This window comes from Halichoeres trimaculatus, unplaced genomic scaffold (genome assembly GCF_033239565.1).
Source record: "Halichoeres trimaculatus isolate MK-OKI-2021-1 unplaced genomic scaffold, fHalTri1.1 fHalTri1_scaffold_5, whole genome shotgun sequence".
In the NCBI taxonomy this organism is placed as follows: domain Eukaryota; kingdom Metazoa; phylum Chordata; class Actinopteri; order Labriformes; family Labridae; genus Halichoeres; species Halichoeres trimaculatus.
This window is the reverse complement of record NW_027437183.1, coordinates 33,608,766-33,632,542: the sequence shown is the minus strand read 5'-3', so window position 1 is coordinate 33,632,542 and position 23,777 is coordinate 33,608,766. Positions and strand designations below refer to the sequence as shown.

At 40.5% G+C, this 23,777-nt stretch overlaps 1 protein-coding gene across 2 annotated transcripts; it reads right to left on the bottom strand.

Moving 5' to 3' along the window:
- Positions 1-4,257: 4,257 nt before the first annotated feature.
- On the bottom strand, positions 4,258-21,069 carry ppm1f (protein phosphatase, Mg2+/Mn2+ dependent, 1F). Of its 2 annotated transcripts, none has more exons than XM_074669774.1 (8): positions 20,990-21,069; positions 18,766-18,994; positions 13,944-14,074; positions 12,024-12,232; positions 11,737-11,925; positions 9,740-9,883; positions 8,166-8,259; positions 4,258-7,712 (listed from the first exon to the last, which is right to left on the bottom strand). In XM_074669774.1, the coding sequence occupies exons 2-8, from the start codon at positions 18,930-18,932 to the stop codon at positions 7,318-7,320; spliced, it is 1,329 nt and encodes a 442-aa protein (XP_074525875.1). In that variant the 5' UTR covers positions 18,933-18,994; positions 20,990-21,069; the 3' UTR covers positions 4,258-7,317. The 2 variants fall into 2 exon arrangements, with proteins under 2 accessions (XP_074525875.1, XP_074525874.1); XM_074669773.1 differs by lacking the exon at positions 20,990-21,069 and adding an exon at positions 20,833-20,962.
- Positions 21,070-23,777: the final 2,708 nt, after the last annotated feature.

Below are 23,777 nucleotides of genomic sequence, written 5' to 3'. Positions count from 1 at the left end.
AAACTTGAGAGTCTATCAATAAATGAAGAGTGAGGTTACGTTAGCTCTGCTTGGTGAGGTTGGAGTTGGTAGATGAGCTCTGGTAGGACATAACCAGGATTTACTCGTGTTACACATTACAGGCATGTGTCAGAGCACCGAGCTGTTAGTAATGTTTGATAAAGCCTTCTGATAAAACTACAGGTCAAACTGAGTTTACAGTGTTCGCCTGTTAAAGGATAAGTTCGGTTAAAACAGCTTTTACATTGTTTATAGAATGAAGTAGAACAAAATACTCACCCAGAAGGTTTTCCTGATCCAAGCAGTACTTCAGGAGATATTTAGATCCAAAATCGTGCAGTGGACGTCCGTATAATGGGATCCATCGGGGCAAAGACAGCGCAGCTCCTAAAACTGCATTAATCGTCCAAAAACTTGTGTTTTTCACCAATATTTCATCATGGTCCGCTCCGGGTTAGTCCTCTGCTGCAGTCTGTGTCACTCCAGACAGCGCTGTGCGGCTGTACTGACCTCTGAACTGACGAAGATTTCGTTTACGTTTGCCCCTCAGCGTATGCACAGTGCGGCTCATTGTTTCAGGGGAAGACGGCAGGCTACATGACGACGCGTGGAGGGGCGGACGTAAACAAAGTCTTCGTCAGTTCAGAGGTCAGTACAGCCGCACAGCGCTGTCTGGAGTGACACAGACTGCAGCAGAGGACTAACCCGGAGCGGACCATGATGGAATATTGGTGAAAAACATGAGTTTTCCGCTGCAGGATTTTGGATCTAAATATCTCCTGAAGCACTGCTTGGATCAGGAAAACCTTCTGGGTGAGTATTTTGTTCTACTTTATTCTATAAACAATGTAAAAGCTGTATAAACCAAACTTATCCTTTTAACGATAGCTCTATGTAACTCTTCAATAATAAATGAATGTGTCACCTTATCACTTTGTATCCAGTAAAAAGTCGTTCCAAACAAAGAAAATAGTGTTAAGAAGTAGATCTGCTCTTTATTCATCTGCATCAAAAACACAGCTTGTTAGTAAACCAAAAATACAGTCACTGCAGAAGTGAAAACCGAAGTGCAGTTCCCTGAGTGTCCTTTTCAGGCTTGCAGCAAAATCCAAGGAGACACCACAGACACCCATGTTTGAACGCATGATTTGCCAGCAAAGATATAAATCTTCACAGCCCTGTTAGAGTCCGAAATGTAACAACGACCCCAAATGTGGTAACTTTAAGCCCAAGATGCCACAAATTTTTGGGCTTTATTACATTCCAGGCTCAACACTTATAATTTTATTATCGACGAGATAATGTGATCTGGGTTTTATTACTTTTAATTATTATTACATTTTCCGTCGTTGTTACATTTCGGGCCCTAACAAGCCCCACAGTATCTCATCTCACTAGTCTTTCTCTGTATTCATACACTCTGTACCTGGGCTGAATTCTCCAAATTACTTCTGTTTTGATTATATCAAGGCTTGAACTTGACTGACAGGTTTACCATGCAGGAGGACTGAGACCAGCCTCCGCTTCACCTCTTTGTTATGTTGATTACAAGTCAGTCAGAGTCAGCATTTTCAAACAGAGACGGTCGGGGCTGATCAGAGACTTAGGCGCAGACAATACAGAGACAAAAAAAAACCCAGCAGAAACACAAATAAAGAGTTTATATGAAAACATGAAATGACAAATATCAGCAACAGCAGTAGAAAGGAAAACAAAGAGATGGGCGACACTAACAAAACCCCCTTAAAGGATACTACCTTCTTGGAGGGATAAATACAACTGAAGGTCTGCTACAGGCTAAAAACACCTATACTAACTTTAACTAAGGGAATCTAGAAAATAAACACCCACTCTGCCTGCCAAATGATCAATGGCGAACCGTGGCCCCAGCCACTGGGCCTTCAGTAGGACCATGGGACCACACGTGGCAATAAACAATCAAACCAAGAAATAAAAACAATAGCCAAAATCATGTGACATGGAAGTTTAGTATATTGATAGTTTTGTGGGATTACAAATTTAGCATGTGACTGAACACTGCAACACCTAACACAACTTCAAACAATTAGAAAAATTAAGATGTAAAATTGAAAACAAAAAACAAAAAAACTGAGTTTCAAGTAATCCAGCAACCACACGGTCTTCTCCATTACTTTCCACCATTTCTCTTCACGTTCTGCCAACTAGATCTTCTCTTTTCTCCTCACTCACTCACAGCTACAGTTCGGCGCTTACCCATTAAAGTGATATTCCGGGATGGACCAAGTTGGGTCCTATCACAAGGTTTAGGGCAGAAATTACCCCTACAGCAGTGATTTTGTGCAGCAGAAGCCCAGAGCACCAAACACCCCCTCCCTGCTCGTCAGGTTCTTTCCTCTGCACTCAGACGGGGCCATATTTTACTTGACCAAAAACACAAGTAAACGGACTCCCACTGAAAAAATCTGATATCGGTCTGCATTCACGCTTTATTTAGAGAATTTTCAGCGCGTTACTTTCACACAAAACACCGCTAAATAAGGCTCTAGTTCTCATCGTGTCTCTTTGTCCTGGCAGACTACCTGCGTTTGTTTATATCTTGCACGCTGCGCGCGGACTGATATACTAAGTGGCGAGAGTCTCGTAGCCAGCTGTGGCTCTGCAGCGGAGGTAGTGCCGTTTTACTACACGATGAGAACTAGAGCCTTATTTAGCGGTGTTTTTGCGTGAAAGTAACGCGCTGAAAATTATCTAAATAAAGCGTGAATGCAGACCGATATCAGATTTTTTCGGTGGGAGTTTGTTTATTTGTGTTTTTGGTCAAGTAAAATGTGCCCCGTCAGAGTGCAGAGGAGCAGGGAGGGGGTGTTTGGTAAGTATTGGCGAATCCCCAGAAGATGACAGGAAATGATCCCGCCCACAACTTAACAAAATATGATTGGCTAAGACAGCTGTCAGTGTCAAATTGTGTCCACATCATAGACTGTAAAAAAAACATCTTCGCTTGAGTTACACAGGCATTCGTTGCAGTTACTGAAGGCCCTGCCTGCCAGAATGTGTCGCTGATTTACCCAGATACCATCAACAGGAAAATTGTGATTGGTCCATTTTCCATTTAGTTATATTAACCCATTGTTTGCCAGGACAAGTTTATAAAAATAATATAAAAGTCATAGCTATGATTTCATTGAGTAAAATAAATAAATAAAAACAAAATTAAACAAAATAAAGAAATAAAATAATTATTTAGGATTACAAAAATTCTTTCAATATTTTTTATTAGGCCTTCGCTGAATACCTTGAAGGTATCAGATTATTCTCATTAAAAGAGAAAACAATCCAGCATCATAAAGTGCTTCAACTAAAAGTCTTTCTTTCTCAGCGACTTCCCTACACTTCACCACTTTGCTGAATGCCATCCCACAGCTGTTCACAACAAACACAAAATCAGTCACTCACACAAGCAAATCATGTGAAGTTGTCAAGACGAGCAGACACAAGATCTTAAAAGATGCCATTTAAATTTGTGTTGTTGTTTTTCTGCTCAGTTGTCTCAGCTACCAGTGTCTGTGGTGAGGTAAATATGAATACAGATTATCCACTGTCTCGATCCTTCATTACCCTCATATTATTTTATTTTGTAGTGTCTTAAAGACTGAAACATTTCTGTTTGAAGATTCTGTGAATGGGGACTATTTACAGAAGCATTGTTTATCAAAAACTCTACAAAGACTGACTAATCTTTATGGATCCTGTGATAATGCTGTCACCTAGTGGTTGAGAAGTGCCATTGATTGTTGATGTACAGATACTGGACCAGAGATTTCCAAAGTCAGGCTCGGTGGCCAATTGCAGAGAGAGTTTCATTATCATTCAGTCCCCAGTTTTCATCTTGCAGCATATTAATCATTTTACTGAAGTTAATCATGTTCTAAATGATGTGTACATTTACATCTTCTGTTGAGGTCACAAACCAAACCAAAGTCTATCCAGTAAGGTTTCCCTAAACTGCATTTGGACTGTGCATAGGCTACTTGTCTAAAGCTAAAGCTCTGTACATTCTGCAGAAACTCAACAACTCTCAGAGCTGACATCTTTAAATAAACGGATTCATCATTTATCATTGTGAAAATATGAGAGTTAAAACAAACAAAAAAAAAAACATCAGAGGAAACAAGATGAAGTTTCAAAAAAAAGGCCAAACAGCGCCCAGCTCAGTGCAGGAAATCAGGTTTAATTCAGAAACATCTTCTAGCTGAAAATGTGAAACCTCATGTTATTATTTAGAAACACACACACAGCGATACAGAATATTACAGCAGATTTATCTTTATTACAGATGAAATCTTGAAAGCGTTATAAAAGGCATGATTAGAAATGTTAAAGAGAAATATAAAAACAGTAATACTGGAAAACAAAGTGATCAATTCATACTCCCCCACCACACCACAGCATGCTGAGCTTATGAAGCCAGTTTGGCACAACATCACAACCTCATTATAGAAACACCCTCTGTACTGTGACCCTTCTGTCTCTGTGTTCCTCCTGGAAGAAGCTCCCAAAAAAAGCAGAGATTCAGCTCCTTAACTGATTCAGTCCTCCTACTTCCTGCTCTGAGCTCAGGGGAAAAAACACTTCAGGAGTTATTCTGCTCAGCATCAGGACTGCTTACAGACAGATCTTACAGGCTGCTAGGCACTTGAACACTGAGGATGAAGTTGAGGAGAGTTACTACTCCTGGTGTTTCACAAAGGCTGAGTTTCAGGTTGGTGTGTTAAAACCTAAACTCACACATTTAAGCATCTGAATGGCTGAAAACACAGGGGCCACCACTGACTTAATCTGTGTTATTTTACTGCTGCACCCTGTGCTTCTGCTGTCTCTCTACAGGGTGGGGGTGGCGTGGGGTTGGGATGTTAGGTTTGATATGACCTGCATGAAACACAGAGTACAGGCTAGTTGAAGTGAACTTTTGAGACGTGCTAATTAAGCAGCCAGGAGGCTACACTACATTAGCTTCAGTGATGTAACAGCTGTTTGTGGATCACACTCATCTCCCTCTTGAACTAAAACACCAACCTGAGCCTGTCAGGGACAAAAAATAAGAACTTAAATCATGAGAGCTTTCTTCTTAGAGGAGAAACTCAGGAGAGAAACTGTCGGTCATTAAGGAACTGTACAGCTTTAGTGAATCCAGAGGCCACTTAATACTGATAATACAAAGAAAACACAAGGATGAGACCTGTGGTTTGATAATAAATATTAAAACAGAGAATACAGACACTTTGAAGTAACAGACTCGTCCGGACACTGAGAAGGTTTTTGATGCACAGAGGTGATGGAAGTAAAGATAAGTATTTGTTTTGACACTTTAGCAGACCCCAAGAGACTGTTTCACAAGTTCATAAAAGGTCCCATAACACACGCTTTGAGTGTGGCTTCACAAAAAGAGAAGAATCTTAACTGTGACAGTGCAACGAACCATGAAAAACAGAGATATGTAAATCCTTTTTAGATTAAAAATCATCTCTAAATCATCATTTTGTGTCAATGTGTTAGGACTACAGTCAAAAGCCTGAAAAAGAATGTGACCAATCAAGGGAAGAAAAACAACATAAATAATTCGAGCCAATCAGAAAGTGGTTGTCATCCACAGCACAAACATTTCTCAAAAGCCCCGTTTCCACCAAGCAGTTCAGTTCAGTTTGTCTTGGTACGTCACACTTTTCGTGGTGTTTCCATTGACTAAAACTGGGATAGGTCCCAAAATTACCGACCTGTACCATCCCACTTTTTGCTACCCTTCTGGGTGCCAGACATACTGATCCAATTCCAGAAGGAGGAGCTGAAAACACTCCAGTCCATTGATTGGTTGAAACAATTGTTTCTCTTTCGAGAGTCTAATTATATCTTGACTACATCTCCCGACATATTTCACAATCCCTGAAAAAAATTCACAAGAACAGCAGCTGTCAGTCATCATTAAACATGACATAAAACCTTGTTTTCACCTCTTAATACTAATGAAAATGAAAATTTTCATTAAAAAGGGGACTTGAATACAAGGCAGCCAAATGATATCTGATAATCACCACAACAATCTGAGGTGAGAAACATTTCTACAAGATGTATTGATTATTTAAAGTTTGACCACAGCCCATCTGGAATGACGAGAGGGCCAGATTTTTTGACCCATACTGCAGCCAGCCACAAGGGGGAGCAGTTTTAGTGGAGACCTCACTTTGAGCTGAGCAAGATGACGTTCATTTTGTTTACAGTCTACGCACTTCGCGCAGAGATCACCATGATAACTGAATGGTCACTAATATAATCGAATGGTAACTAATTCATGGCGTGAAATTACGGCCACTCTTGGCAAAGAAGAGGAATCAGTTAAAAGAAAGTGGAAAAATCTTGGGGACAGAAATGTAAAAAAAAAAAAAACAAAGCCAAACTTTTCGACTCTTGTGTAGTTCTCTGGTAGACGTATGTTTGTGATACACTGCCCCCTGCAGTTTGGGAATGGACAGCAACAGACATGGGGTGTTAAAAAGCATAAAAGCCTTACATGGATCTCGTGCATCTCATTTCAGTGACTTACATTTGCACGAAAAGCATAACACAGCTTTGATAAAGAGCCACATCAAAACTACAAAGAAGACAAACTCCTGGATGTCTTCCAACTTTGCTCTTTGTTTAATGTGGCGCATTTTTCCCCTTTGTTGGGTTTATTAGCAGGGTACGTTGTGTCACGCTGCTATGACTTCATGCTATAACGTAGTTGACGCAGCCATTGGCATCCAGCTTACGCAACGTCTACCAAGAGAGGCCCGGATTGGAAACACAAACAGGACTTCACTGATCCAACCCGTACCAAACTTAACCGGTCCATGACGGACCGCTTGGTGGAAACAGGGCTAAAGTCTCCGTTTTCCCCACAAACTCTAAATGGGCTGAGCAGCGCTCTCACAACATCTAGTTAAAGGCGCTATAGAGCAGCAACAGGCCGGACGCTGGAGACAAACATCAGAAACAAAATGGTAGCAGAGAGGACAGAGTGTCCAAGTCACATATGACAGTGAACGTGTAGTTTTGCGAAGCCACACACACAGCCTGTGTTTACCTGGACTTGGGGATCATGCTTTAGGGGCGAGTCAGATCCAAACTCACCTTCAGGACCTTTAAAAGAATCTGATCAGCTGTGTTTGTTTGCTTGTTTGAAGTGTTTTTAAGAGATAACAGTCTGCAGGGTGTGGAACAGCACCAGGGGACAATCCAATGGCTGAGAAAAGAGTCAGTAGCTTGGCACAGTGGTGATTGTGCTGCAGACCTCTCCCTTCACTCCTGTGGTGCACCATGGGAGGTGGAGTCCTGTGCAGCTTCTGCTGTTCCTGCTGCGGAGTCTCGAGTGAGCAGCTGGAGCGGTGGATGCAGGAACACCAGCATCACTGTGATGTTGTCACTAGAGCCAGCCGACTTAGCGTGACCTACCAACTTCTGAGCGACCCTCAGTCCCACCGCGTCATCGGACTGATCCAGCAGAGCGTCTCCCCCGAGCTCATCAGGGTCGTCGGGCTGCTTCAGAGCATCCAGGACCAGGCGCGGGACCTCAGAGGGGGAGATGGCGTCAAAGAAGCCGTCACAGGCCAACAGTAGGTAGTCTTCGTCCCCAAGAAGCTGAACTGTGGAGCAGTCAGCATCGCCAGAGACATAGGGCTTCTGGTCAAAGTCTCCTGGAGAGGGAACATGAAGGTTGACACATCAATACATCGTTCTTCTGTCTCATAGACCACTTTAATAAGATTGGTAAAAGACAAATAACACATCAACAGGGCAGAAAACAAAGACAGCTGAGCAGATATTATTCACTGATACATTGGTTAGATATATGTCAGACTGTAGGTAGTAAAGCATGGTGTGGATCTTAGGACTAAAAAGGACAAACAGCTGATGAGGTGAGCAAGAGAGGAAATAAAGTTTTTCTGGTGCAGTGACTGAAATGTTCAACAGGGAGCTCTGTCAGCTGTACAAATGTCTGTTTAAAATGTTTTCAAATCAAACTTTCTGACCAGCATTTCTCTTTTTTTCAGTACTTGGATGAATGTTACTTACTCTTTGGTTTAACACACCTTCAGGGGTATGTGAAATGAATATGAAACTTTGGTTGTGGGATGAGGTGGACTCACCGATAGCTCTGGACACAGCATATGTGCCGTTCACTCGCCAGCAGCCCATGAAGGTGACGCAACCACCAAGGTCCTCGATCCTTTGCTTCTCATCCTGGACAGATGATAGTACAAGCAAAGAAAGATCAAAATCTGAAGATCAGCACCGCATCTGAACACACTTCAAAACTCACTGAACACCTGATGAGTTCAGTGAGTTTTAATCTGCACTATTCTTGAAACCAACCTAAGTCTGACATGAGTTGGTTTTTGGATTTAATATATTTCAGGAGATAAAAACACAGAGAAAAACAGGAACAAGGACAAGACAGGACCAAGGTTATAATAGTTAACTAAAACGAACGTTCACAAAACTACCTGAAACTAACTAAAATTATTTTAAAAAATGTCCTTAGTTGTAGTTTTTGGCGATATTAATAGCCTTTAGGATTTAAATTAATCTGACACATTTTCCCAACCAATTTTACGACAGTTTTAGGCAGTTGTTAGTGCCGTACGGCACCATCATAGCGACGTACTGGGATGTGCTTGTTTACTGCACTGACTGGCTGTGCGCTGTGCTGCGACCAAACGTAGAGGAGCAATGAATCAGAGCATCTGTAATAGTTTAATTTCATGTGAGTCTGACTTTATTGTCACAGAGTCCAAGTTTCTAATTATTAAAGCTCATATTGTTTTATATAATGTATGTTTTTATTGTTTTTATTTAATTCATGTTAACATTATTTAATTATATTATATTTATTATATAACATTATATAATTTATGTTTATATTCTTATATTAAGTTTATATTATTTTCATGTGTTTAAGGCAGCAGCCAACATTTCTGTATCAGCATTGACTGAGCAGTGAAAACTATGTTGGACTGGAAAATAAACAGTATTACAAAATATTTACTCTGACCTTTTTGAATCCTGCACCTGGTTAATACGGTATGAAAAACTAAAACTAAACTAAAACTAAACTAAAACTAAACTAAAACTAAGCCTTGTTGCAAAAATCAAAACTAAATAAAAACTAGAATGCCTGCTCTAAAACTAATTAAAACTAAACTATAATGGGAAAAAAAGTCAAAACTAATGAAAACTAAACTATAATGGAAAAAAAATGTCAAAACTAAATAAAACTTAACTATAATGACAAATCCTAAACTATTTTAACCTTGGACAGGACAGGAAGGGTGCTGGCAGCTTGTAATGTCAGCTGTAAGAGTTCATTTCTGCCAAATGAACAGAGCTTTAATTTCAGACAAGTAGACTATGCACAGTCCAAATCTAGTTCAGTGAGGGCTCACAGATAGACTTTAGTTTGATTTATGACCTTAACAGAAAATGTTAATGTTCACTTAATTAAGGGCATGATTCATTCAGTAACATATTTAATAAACTCTAAGATTAAAACTGGGGGCCGTATGAAAATGGATCTGTGGCCATGACTGGCCTTTGGACCTGCCTGCTGCACCCAAACTAAACAGTACAACTGCTTGCACCAATATCTTATGACCTGTTTTTCACTTGGCCACTAGAGGTCACTAAAGGGCAGATGTGTGAAATAAATGTGTGACGTCCTCACCTCTCTGTCTGGTTTGTGAGGGTCCATCAGTGTGACAGTCTGACCCTGTCTGACCAGGATCACCTGAGAGTCTCCCAGCCAGGCCACCGACAGTTCCTGACCCTGGATAAGCGCAGCCACACCCGTAGTGCCACTCCGCAGACGCTGACAACACAAAAATAAAACAAAAAAAACCCAGACTCATCAGTCTTCAGCTGAAGCTGGGTTACTCTGCAGGACAGCTCACGGAAAATACTCAGATCTTGGTGAACGGCTCTGAATGGTCAAAAGATTTCATGTGGTATATTTCCTGTTGGCGACTGGTGGGAGGGCCTTGATTTAGATTTAGCAGAAACACTTGTAGATGGAATGTTAGGCAGACACGTTTATAAATGGAAAACAAAAAAAACCCTAAATTTCATGTATTTAAAAAAAAAAAAAAAAACTAAAAAGGGGGGAAACACGACCCACTAGAGCCAGTGGAACCTCACACTGCTGATTACTGAAGCCTGGAGCGGTGACAGACTAGATCAGGTGAAAGCGGTTATGTTCTTCAGCAGACATGAAAACAACTTTATAAAAAGATAGCACCAAGTGAGAGACAACAGTTTGGGGTTTCTTTCTTTTGTTTTGGAGTTTTTTCATACACAGGGGTGTAACAGACTACAGGACAAAGCAGAAGAAGGATGAATCACTTTAACAAGCGTAGCAAAGATATGAAAGCCCTGCACCTCCCAGCACGTTTCTTCAGAGGTGTGGACGTCTTTGTACGTTCTTTAGAACAAGTCTGAAATTGACTGAAAACCAAAAAGTTGGTTCCTTACTCACCCTTTATACTCTGACTCCATCTCTTCCCTCTTTCAGTGCAAGTATGACCTTTTTTCATAAACTTCTGTTCTTTTTGATACTTTAAAATGAGGTCCAATCAATATAGCTAGCCCATTATAGCCCTTTTCAAAATAATCATCATCATCCGGATGAGATGCTGATTCATTCTTAATTTTCCTAAAGCAGTTAAGCTGTTAAGTGTCAGAGTCCTTGCAATGTTTGTCCACTAGATGGCGCTCCCCATTCAATCCTACGTCCTCACTGCTGTGTCCAGGAGTTAGCTACAGCCAGGCAACATTACACAGGTGGGCTGAGTGAAGCTTGGCGACTGGTAAATTTATTATAACATTGTGAAACAAACAATGTTTCATCATGACTTCCATATCAGTTCAACCCTTTCTGCCAGGTGTCACAATGAGTGATCCATGCGTTTTGCCTCGGTCACACTTTTCTTTGGCATTTCATTATTAAAGTTGTGCTAACCTAGCTTAAGGTAGTTTCTGTCTGTAAAACTGAATTATGATACATGACCACTACCCTCACAAAGGATCCCTGTTCAGCACATTCAACATGTTGTGCATTTTACACCTATTGTGCCAAAAACCATATAGAAAACAGCGCTAGCTTGATGCTAATGTGTATGGAAAACTGCTGATATGCTAGTAGTCAGCAGTATAACTTTGGTTTTAAAAAAAAAGATTACTTTCACCTCAGAAATATTGCATGTACTCTTTGTAAACAATACTGAAAACTCCAAACACTAAAATACTAACAGGTAAATGTTTTCCAAACAGGAGGATAGAAGGAAGCTACATGCAAGCACAAGGCTAACTTTAGCATGACTACTGCAAGTTTAGGGTTCTGAACAAGGCAAAGAGTTAAGAGTTGTTTTGTTGTTCTCTGCATGTTTTTGTACAGGAAGATTCCTCTTTGTTGTAAAGTTAAACAAAAACTAAAGGACAAATTATTGTAGAAAAAAAGTGAAACACCCTTCTGTAATACATAATAAAAAAAAGATTATTTTGCTGATTTTCTAATTTATCAGCCACTAAATTGGTTATCAGAACAAACATAGCTGTATATTCATAAAAATAAGGATTCATGCATGCTTAAGATTTTAATTTGGATTGAAATGAGAGAAATTAAACGTATTTCTTCATTCAGAAGGTGTGAATTTAATATCTCAGTACCTCTCTCCTGGCTTTGCCTCTGAACATGTGGTCTGTGTGTGTGAAGGCATCTTTAAAGGCTGCGGCTGGGTCACTCTGCAGACTCTCCTGCTTGCTCAGAGAAACATGGAGGTGTGTGGCCGCAAAGATGGCAGCGTCTACTCCTCCATGGCCGTCAAACACGGCAAAGTATGATCGTTTCACTCCGTCCTGGAGCGGAGCCCAGAGGGACAGACAGAAGAAGCGTGAGTGGTGTGTTTCATTCGTTATAAAAGGTAAACATGTTTAAAAACAGGTGACGCACCAACCTGGAAACCAAAGAGCTGGTTAAAGTCAGGCAGGGCCAGATGTTTGTCCTCCATCTTCCTCCTCGTGTTCTTGATGGCGTGAACGGAGCAGAGGAGGTACTGGGAAGCAGAGGGAGGAGAAGGGAGCTTTGGGAGGTTTTGGTGCCATGTTAGCGCCACATTTATCAGCTGGTGGAAGAAGAGACGTCCAACAGCCTCCGACTGCAACACTGATGATGAAATACAGACAAAAAAATTAATAAAATCAAAAATGAAGAAAACAGATCCCTCCATTTAAGATTGCTCAAAATAAGCAGATTTCTTTTTTTTACCATAAGCAATAATATTTTAGCAACTGCTGTCACGCGATTAAATCAATATTCTAATTCATTACAGGATTTGTAAATAATCACATTTTAATCTCATATCTGCTTAAATTTCCCAAATAAAGAATTTGAATTTTAGGAAATTACAAAATTGTAGTGAATGACTGATTTAATGACTACACAGAGAAGAGACGATTATAAATATAATTTTTTTCAACTGGCTAATTTTAATATGTCAGTGTCGGCGTCTATAGAGGCGGGGCCTACGGCGCTTGTCAATCAAAATCCTGCTCATAAACTACTGTGGGTGAGAGCGGCGCGCTCTTTGGATGAGAGATCAGCATGGATATGAGGAGAAGATGTGAGATGACAGAGACATAGCGAGACGCTGCAAGTCAGAAAAGTTCAGGCAGCTCACGCTCCAACTAAGGATGTGTCGCTGTGGTCCTAAGAAAAAGACAACGGAGACCAGGAGAGGATCAAAGGATGGACCACACAAGGTAAACACAATCAAAACAAGTATGTTTTTACTGTTTTTTGGATCAGAAACAGGAAGAGAAGCATAAAAAAAGAGAGTCCACTCTTCTAAGGTAGTATTGGTGTTTACATAGTCATAGAAAAAAATATTATTTGGGTCTTAAAAGATTATTCAAGGTGCTCTAAAAAAGTCAGCAGCCAATTAGTTACTGCACTAATTTTCATAAGGCATTAATTTGTGGTACAATTAATTAATCTAATTAACATGTTTAAGTGACAGCCCTAGTTTAAAAGTTTTAACAATGTGTGTTTGCTGGCTTTAAGTGATTCGCAAACCCCAAAATAGTGATTTCATTAACATTTGACAAAGTGAACGATTTTAATGACTGTTAGGCCGCATTTCCACCGAGCAGTATGGTTCGGTTTGTCTTGGCACAGCACGTATTTCACAGCGTTTCCAGTGACTGATCCCGAGACAGATCCCCAAATAACGGAGATGAGCCGTCCCACTTTTTGGGACCCTTTCTGTATGGGTGCCAGACTAAACCCATCCAACCAACAGAAGGTGGAGCTACAACACTGCAGACCGTTGATGGGTCGAAAGAATTGTCACTTACCGTGCGACAGTGGCTGCATTTCTCCTGGCAGCACACAGACTTCTCTGAAACAAAGCTTGATTGTTCTTTGTATCAAAGAGCTACATGCCAATCACAGAGAGGACGAAATGCTCCATGTCTTCCATCAATGCTCTTTGTTTACTGTGTCACATTTTTCCTCTTTGTTGGATTTATTAGAGGGGCAAACTGTGTCGCACTGCTACAGCGTCAGGCTATTGTTCAACAGCTGCAGCTTTCAGCATCTGGCTTACACACCACCTACCACGAGAGGGCACAGTTTGCTGTGGAATCGCAAACGGGATCAAACTTAACCGTATCAAACCATGCCAAATCGTACTGAACTAGACTGCTTGGTGGAAATGCAGCTTAAATCAGCTGTTTATTGTTTCCTCAGTAACTGTTGTTAATTTCAAAACAAGCTTTAAAACATCTTGCTCTTTTCCGATGATGCAGGGTTTTTTTTATCACTGAGGGTGAGTCACACATTGCATAGCTCAAATCAAGAACCTGACATAACTCACAGACTGCTTCCTGTTCCTCTTCCTGGTTGACCTCAGCGTCCTGTGGGCAGTGATGAGGTGAGAGGTCATCCTGCAGCAGTTGGGACAGAGCTGCCTGGCACATGAGGGCGCTAAGTACTGCCGGAGATCCCCTGAACCAACAAAGAAGGAAAACATGATCTGACAGGATTCATCTCTCCTGACAGGTTTGATCCACATCAGCACAGAAATAAAACGTTTACGGCTCAGGTTCAATTATCTGTTTGTCATTTTCCGTTCCAGAGTTACATTTGAGCAGCTCAGGAGAGCGGGTTGTGGAAACAGGAACTCAGGAGAACAATGGTGTTTCTGCAGACAGGATATCAAGTCTTCCTGACAGGGAACAGAGTGAGCAGAGGGACAGAAAGAGGGAAAGAAGAAGGGAGCACTGAGGGCCAAATTATTGGCTACATACCTCTAAAAATAATGGCCCTGTCTTTTTTCAGGAAACACAAAAAACTGAACCACATATTGAACATATGATATGTATAGGCCTGTATCACTCTCCTGTTTAGTTTTCTTCTGCTCTGACCTTAGAAGCTGAGAAATAGCGTTTAGGAATAACCTATATTGGCGCTGATAAACTCAATTCAAGTTGTGGCATAGATGATCAGGCATCTACAAGTGAGACTTTTTCAAGATCACCAAGAAACTCCTCAGAGGGACTTTAAGGCCAAAATAACAAAAAAACAGTCCAGGTGGCCTGTATGATACTTGGGTAATAAAGGGCTGATAATGGATTCTTTGCTAACCTATGTGCACCATAAACTTGTTTGCATCCTTGTGGCTCAATCAGTTAATATACAGCATGTAGAGAAAAGGTGTAGGTATGATATTATTAGTTGCTGCCCAAAGACTTGATTCTGTTCCTCTGGAGTGAAGTTTGAAGCAGGCCTAGCACAGATAACATGATGTGTGCAGGTTTGTAACAATAAAAAAAAAAAAAAAAAAAAAAAACAGTATGGATACCACTAAAAACAATTGCAGATCTGCTCATGTGCAGAGCCTCAGCCATCAATAAGCACAAACACCTCAACTCATCTACCAGTCTGCATCCTCTCCCTGCAGCTCCTGGCCAAATACACCCTGATATAGAACCTGTTTCTGTTTCAGTCTGGCTCTTGTGCAGCTCTCTGTTTTGGTTATTCTTTTCAAACTGTGTGTCAGTAACAGTTATTCTGTCCCCTCAGCAGCATGAACACAAACAGCAGATTAAAACAGGCAGAGAGAACGTGCCGGGCAGGAACAGAGCTGTCAGGCATGTGAGGAATGTACACACACATACACAGAGGTTACACACAGATAAACTGCAAAATTATCATGAAGGGAGTAGAAAGGAAAGACTTTGATCCTTGGGCAGAGGATCCCCAGTCAGAGGGCCGCTCTTAATTTTAGCTGAATTACAAAATCTAGGTTCATTTATCATTATTTAGCAAAGACAGTACAACAGTGGATTTGATATGTTGACTTTTTTACCCTTGTGTAAAACTTAACTGGGGTTAGGATTGAAAATGAAATCCAAAATTCAGCTGTGTTTCTCCGATCATCATTTGTGAAACTGATGGCCAGGGGAATTTAATCCAACAAGATCTGTTTCTTTTTTTCAGGTCAGGATCTTAAAGAAACACTCTCTGGTGTCAACAGTTGATAATGTTTTAAAGACTAAAGGGCCATTTACACGACAACGGTTTTAGGCTGAAACGCAAAAGTTTTGTTGCGTTTCAGCCTCGCGTTTACACAGAAACTGCATTATGGCCGACCAAAAATGCACACTTTTGAGAACGGCTTCCAGAGTGGGATTTTTCTAAAACACTGTCAACAACGTTGCCGTGTAAACAGTAAGCAGGTGTTACACCAAAATCTGTGACCCATCAGAAACTGTGACTGCAGGGGGCAACAGTGAGTTCTTTTTCGGCATGGCTGTCTTGGTGGACAGAGGAGTAGAAGAAGTAGAAGAGCATTTATGCAAACAACAGAGGGGTTAAGGAATTTAAGTTTGAGTTCATTATAATGCAGTGAAAGTAAGGTAACACTTTCTGATGGCTGTCAGAAATGGTGACCTAGGCTCTGCTGGCCCATTAGAGGTGACACATTTTTTGAAATAGGTCCAAAATGAAGTGGAGAGGTGGGGAAGTTCCTAGATACCTATTATCTATGATCTGGGTTTATTATTATGCAGATATAGTAGGGTAACAGTTTCTGATGGCTATCAGAAATAGTGACCTGGGCTCTGCTGGCCATATTATAGGTGACACTTTTTTTATTGGGTCCAGAATTAAGTGGAGAGATGGAGGAGTTCATATATACACGTTTAGGATCTGGGTTTATTATCACGCAGATACAGTGGGGTAACACTTTCTGACGGCAATTAACTGGTCACATTAACTCTATGCACCTGTAAATATGCGTAAAGCACCAACAAATTTACACACACGCGCACACACAGACACGCAGACACACACACACACACACACACACACACACACACACACACACACACACACACACACACACACACACACACACACACACACACACACACACACATATTCCAGTTATACATTTTGATGCAGCACAAATCACTTTATTGTTCATATCCATACAGTTAAGAGTCCCAAATAGGGTATATTGGTAAGAACTCTCTGCTATCCATGGGTAAGAAACCTCGTAAAGCTTAATCCCTTTGTAATTCGCGTAAATGCTCTTCTACTTCTTCTACTCCCCCGTCTACCAAGACGGCCATGCCGAAAAAGAACTCACTGTTGCCCCCTGCAGTCACAGTTTCCGACGGGTCACAGATTTTGGTGTACCACCGGCGTTTTCAGTGGAAACACTGACGTCACATTCCGCCTCGTGCGCGCATACAACAGGACAACAGTATCGTTTTTACGATCGACGTGGAGCACCGTGTTGTGCATGTGCTGCCCAATCTGCTGAATCTGCTGACTGTCTTGCAACAAAATGTGCATCTGTTGCTCCACTTCTGCTCTTACTATTCGCCAGTTTACAAGATGATCAGCTCAACCCTTCTTCAGTGGAGCTCTACCAAAAGCTGCTTCCGGAGAAGACAGTTATAGCACCACCTATAGGCCTGGCATGCTCACTACAGCGTTTCAGTGTTAATGTTGTTGTGTAAACAAGGCCCAAGTCATGATGTCACGGCATAATGGAGTGCCTGTATTTTTTAAAGAAAATACATCTAAAAGTCAAAATCAGAAATATTTTATTATATTCATTTCATTCTCGAGCTAAGACCGTGGAAAGAATTGCTTTTCTCAGTTATCACAGACTTCTCGTCCAAATTATTCTACCCTAACCACAAATAAGGTTTATTAACAAAACGTGCAAACTTCTAAGTGTTTTTAATAAACAAATCAAACACAACTGCTATATTTTCTCAAATTTCAACATTAAGGGCCACTTTCAATGACTGATCTCAAAATTATTCAACCCTCTGAAGAGAAATGCTGCTAAGAGGCCACAAATGCAAACCAAGTGTGGCACATCTGATGCAACTAACTCAGGGAGTCATTTGTTGCATCAGGTCTGCTTCAGGCAAATCAAACATCAGGCTGCATGGGTAAATATGGGTAAGTGAAAAGATTATTGTCCTGCACAAACAAGGACACTGATTCAAGCTCAAAAGGCATAGAACGGCAGCAACACTACCTCAACTTGGCATAGAGAGGAAGCTAACAACTGCTGCCACCAGATTCCTGAGGAGACGGGAAACCTTTGAGTGAATGAATAAAACTGCAGCAGGACTTGGTTGCAGCAGTTTGCACAGTAATGTGCACGTCAAACACTAAAGACCTCCATGGTTGAACTCCAGGACACACACCTTCACTGACCCAAAAGCTTAAGATAAGTCAACTCCAGTTTCCTTGAAACCACATGAATAAAGCACAGATGTATCAGAATTCAATTCAGAGAACTAACTAGACAAAACTGTATTTTTTTGAGCCTTTGGATTATCATTGAAGCATATGTTGAAAAGAACAACCTGCCTACAGTTAAGCATGGCGGTGCCCAGGTGATGCTCTGGGGCTGCTTCGCATCTTCTGGTGTGGTGGGGCGGATAGATTCTAAAAACAATTCTCTGATCAAGTATCAGGAAACCATCGACATGTCATCTCTTAGGTTGTTTGACCATACAATAGGGCAACAATCTAAAGGAAACCTCAAGTCCACCAAGGCTCAGTCTCAGAGTAGTTCATTTCTGGAATATTCTAGACTGGCTTTCTCAGTTACCTGACCTGAACATCAGAAAATAACTTTTATTTGATTTGAAGAAAGCTACTGCAGAATGAAGATAATGTTTGTGAACTGCTAGCCATGGGATGAGGAATGGGCTAAGATTCAGAAAAACTGTTTCAAACACAAAAACATGGAGTTTTTAACATTAATGTTAATTTTGGGGGTGCTGGGGTACCAGTTTGGTGTGATGGTCTCATTATTGAAGGTTATGGTCCACAAACTGGGTGCAGGATGGAATCCAGCCAAACCTGTTGCATTTAATATTTAAGTAATTTTATTTGTGACTGATTTTAGTCAAACTGGTCTACTCCACAAATCACTTCTAATGTGTTTTGTTTATTTTGCAGTGTTACCCAGCAAACTGCACTTTGTTAATTTTGATTCCAACACAAATACATAAACACAAATAAATAAGAATAAAGTGGTTATTGATAAGTGGATCTGAGATTTTTTTAATTAGACTATTTAGAGCAGGGAGCATTCATTCGCACTGTGTATGTTTATTCATTCGTAACCTTCAGGTCTTAAGATTCGTGTTCAGGCCTACCTTGCACTCAGCAGCCGCAGGCCCAGCTCCAGACTCTCTCCATGCAGCTCCTCCTCAGAGACCCTGCGGCTCAGGGGGGACACTGGCAGTGGGCTGCCTTCCTCTGGAGCAGCAGGGAACTCCTCCACAAACTTCTTGAGAAAGCTGCGAGCCTCCCCCTCCTCCATTGCTCCAACTCTGACAGCAGAAAACTCTCAGGTGGACAGGTTATCACTTCTCACTCTTAAACCTAACAGAAAAAAAAAATCAAATGTCACTCTGGAACTTTTATGATGAAGCACACCAATGGAAGATGGATGTTTTGATTTCCAGATCATGAAAATTTCTCATAAACTGTGATCAATATTGTTAAATAATGAATCCTTACTTAGGTTAACTTCATTTTTTTTAATTCAGAAGAAAAACAGATGAAAGCAAATAATCACAATATTAACTTTAACAACTGGCATGCTCCAAGTTATTTTTCTCTGAAAAAAATAAATCTTTTCCCGGTCCAATTAGTCATTTTGTTTTTTATTTCTTTCTTTCTGACTTTATGTTCTCCCTTACTGTGTTCTTTGTCAGTATCAGCTTCCAAGCAGACAGTTTTTATAGAAGCGTTCAGGAATATGACCTAGGTTTCTGCATAAACTAGTCATAAAATGCATTCTAATCATCATCTATGTCACAACAAAAGAGAACCACAGCATGCTTAAACTAATAGCACACAAACAATTATACATTTTCATGTATTCTATTGAACACATGTTAACATCCATGGTAAAAGATATATCTCTGAAAGCCTTGATGTTTGGACCACAGTCAGACAAACTGTTTGTAAATGAAGTTCAGCACTGTTACTACTCTCCCAGGAGTATCCATCCTTTTCGGATGACTGCAAGAGCACGGCAAAGATTTCTCAACCAGGTGAACAGAATCCTAAGGCGTCAGCTACAGACCACAAATCTCCAGGACAGGCCAACATCTCTGTTGACAAATCTACGAGATGTACAAGAATGGAGTACAAACAGGGAAGTTTGCAAAAGAGCTCCTGGATGTTCAACAGCACTACTGGAAAAATATTCTGTGGACAGATAAAATCAAAGTTGAGTTGTTTGGAAGGAACACACAACACTATGTGTGGATCTAAAAAAGACACGCCACCATCAAGCTGTGAAGCAAGGTGGAGGGGGCACCATGATTTGGAGCTGCTTTTCTGCCTCAGGGCCTGGACAGATCAGCTGTTGCTGTTCCTTAAAAGAGCAAATCACGTCAAACATCCCAAGAATATTGCTAAACTGAAACAGTTTTTTTTCACAGAATGGTTTAACATTCCTCCTGACCTCCTCCTGTGAAGGTTTGATCTAAAGACAGGAAACGTTTGGTTGAGGTTATTGCCACTTTAAGAGGGTCAACCATTTACTAAACCTAAGGGTTTGCATACTTTTCCACCCTCTACTGTGAATGTTCACATTGTGTATATCATGAAAACATATCCTTTTTTTGTGTGCTTTACGTTTAAGCGGACTGCTTTTGTGTAATGTTGTGACTTGGATGAAGATGAAGAACACATTTTATGACCAATTTATGCAGAAATCCAGGTCATACCAAAGGTTTTACACACTTCTGACAGATGTAGTTTATCAGTTACGTGTATTAGAAGCAGTGGGTTATTTCATTAGTATGTTTGAAATTTTAGTATATTAGATTATGAACAGTGAATTACACAGTATAAAGTTGCAAACCATGCATTTGTAAGAGTAGCTGTAAATGAACTCTAAAGCTGCAATCAGAAGTAACAGAACAGAGCCAATGTAATAATTATTCTGTATAGAGACATGTGCCTGGAATATAAACCAAATAACAAAACAGTTTTGTTAATGTAGTTTGTTTGTACGTTTCTTGACAAGTAAAACCCCTGTCATGTTTTTCTCCATGTTAACCTCCCCATGTGTTCACGCTGTTTTCCATACAGTCTGTGGTTAAGACCCTTAGATTTCACTGCCATGCAGCCAGCAAGTGTAACAACACTTATCACAGAAACAGGAAAAACACTCTGAGAAGCAGAAATCCGTTTCCTCATCTTACCTGAGTTAGCTCACACGGAACAGTCTCCTAGCCTAGCAGCTAACTACCCCAGACTAGACCTCCTCAAACTCCAGCTGAGAGAAACGCCGAGTTTGAGGGAGAAACACGCCCTGACTCAGACAAAGAGTTAATAAAACCCACCGACAGAGACACTAACCTGCGCTGTGAGGCCTGACGATAAACCACTCCGTTTCAGATACTTCAAGCTCAACGTTCACTCAGTACTGTTTGGAGATCTGCGGTTAGCGCAGCACGCTATTGGACGGCTAGCGTCTACGTCATCACACTTCCGTTCAGTGACCATTTAAAGGGCCAGGGCTCCTATAACAGGGCGGAGGCAATAGTAGAAAGAATCACCCACAAAATAGTTTTTTTCTGAACTCAACAAATCCATTTATGGCACAAAGTCCCTATCACAACACTACACACCTCCAACAAAGTTTAACACTGAGAAGCGAGATCTGCCTCTCTTTTTTTTTTTCAGAGAAAAGAAGGAGGGGTGGATTTATTGTATAGTTATGGTGTAAAAGGATGTCAGAGCAGAAGAAAGCTGTGATAGCGCACGGTCTAAAACACGGGTTAAGCTGTTTTTGCTGATGTTCATTCCAACCCACAGTCAGCAGTTATTCTGCAGTGGTCTGTTCAAACTTGAGAGTCTATCAATAAATGAAGAGTGAGGTTACGTTAGCTCTGCTTGGTGAGGTTGGAGTTGGTAGATGAGCACTGGTAGGACATAACCAGGATTCTGTAACATTAAATGTTCTTGGCATATCTCAGAGCACCAGTTTAACAGGTCAAAATATAACTCCATCCAGACTATTCCCCAGGATAGATTATACCTCAGTTATACTTTTGCCCAGGTCAGTTTTACCCTTGAGTTTATTTTGGCATGTGCTGCCTCCCCTATATTTTGTACCAGCCTCTTTTATACCACTGGGCCAAAATATACCCTGCTAGAGTAAATTTGGCCTGCTACACCTATGTGTTCACTTTTTTCATGATTTTTGAGTTAGATCCAGGTTCATCACTGTTATTTTAAAAAGGCTTTGCAAAAAGGACTAGAATTAAGGTTTAATGCTCATGGTGACTGTTCAGAGGTTGTTTTTTTTACTCTGCATGAAGAAAGCAATATGGGTCATCCATCAGGCTGGATATCAGGATCGTACAAACTCACTTTGTTCACAATCAAAGTTACAGAGATCAGAAGATCTTATGGAATTTCAGAAGATTTGAAATGAAGAAGGTGTATGGATGCAGTTCATGCATTATGATTAGTACAGCAGTCTGGTAATGAATTAAGATTGAGTATGTTGATTTTTATTGTTGTTGGTGGTCGTGGTCTTCAATTCTACTCACAGCTTTTACATCCTTTTACATTTTTCATACTATACTACAGATTCAACCCGCAAACACAGCGTTTAAGGAAAAATCAAATATAAAAACTAAGGACACATTATAGGAGAGGGTTAGGGTTTCATGAAGGAATAATCCAAAACATGTAAAATCTCTGTTCTAAACGAAACTACTGAAATGTGTCAATCTTTACTTTTCTACTGCTCACAGTTTAAGTGTGAACTCTGTCAAAACTCATCTATAAAATCATTCAAAGCTTGAAGAGCTTTGGAGGGTTATGAAACACAGCTGTGCTCAGATTTTTACTCCCTTACTTCAGCTCAGCAAGCTCCTGCAGCTGTGAGGTTTTTTTATCACCAGCAGAGGTCACTCAAGAGCTGATTCAGGACACTAACAAGAGATCAGACCTCAGCTTTCTGGCACACACCACCAGGGTCAGCTGGTAAGGGTCGGTTTTCAGTCTGTTTTTACACACACACACACACACACACACACACACACACACACACACACACACACACACACACACACACACACACACACACACAGTCTCTGTGCTTCATCACTGAGCAGCTGAAATAGATCATTTACAAACCCTCCATGGTTCCTCTGCTGGGTCAATGGTCAGGTTCCCTCAGTCAGAGCTTACTCAGCACCTCTCTGCTGTTTAGTTTAGCATCAGTCAGGTCAGTGCATCAGTTCTGTACTTGTTCTATTTCTTTCTTTATTATTATTATTTATTTTTTTATCAAAGATTTGACCAGTAACAGCTGATTGTGATCTGAAAGTGATCAAAAAAATCCCTCTGAGGTCAGAATGTCATCACATTTAAACTAAAAAATAATCCACACTGTGTAAAAATGATATCACTTCTTTACATAAAGACTCAAATTACAGTCTCTATAGATATTAACCATTTATTATGTATTAATTTACTTTGGATATATGATGTCTTTTTATGGATTTTGATGTTATTTGTTGGTTACCATGGCGGCGCTCACAGTAGCTGGCAGCTAACTGCTCTCCCAACCAGAGCATTGAAATAAAGTTGTATTCTATGTTAGTATGTACATCAAACAGCCTCAGCATTTAATAATGAGTCCAGCTATGCTGAGCATTGAAGAAGCAGAAATAAGTTGCTTCCCTGGAAGTTTTCTGGTTAAAATCAGCTCTAGGTGAAAGTGCAAGGGAAAATTTACACTCTTTCCCACACGTTTGGTTTCTCTTCATCTTATTTACTTTGAGGAACAGAAACATGAGGAAGCTTTACAAAGAAATCTAAAACAGGGTGCTGGGGAAGTTTTTGAGATAGTACTATCACCGCAATGAAAGGGACATTTAACTTAACAAATACCCAAAGGAAAGTGGGTCATGTTTGAGCATTGTGAAGAATGCTGATAAAAAAAATGGGAGCTAAGAGAAATCAAGACCAGCTGGTTAGGCTAGTTTCCAGAGTGCCTGCCCTAAACACATCTGCTCCGAAATAAGAAGATACAACTGTGAGGTAACAATCAAACTGACGTTTGTGCTATTGGTAAATACAGGAGCAAAGATATATTATTAAAAAAAGTGAGGCAATTTGTGTTCCTTGA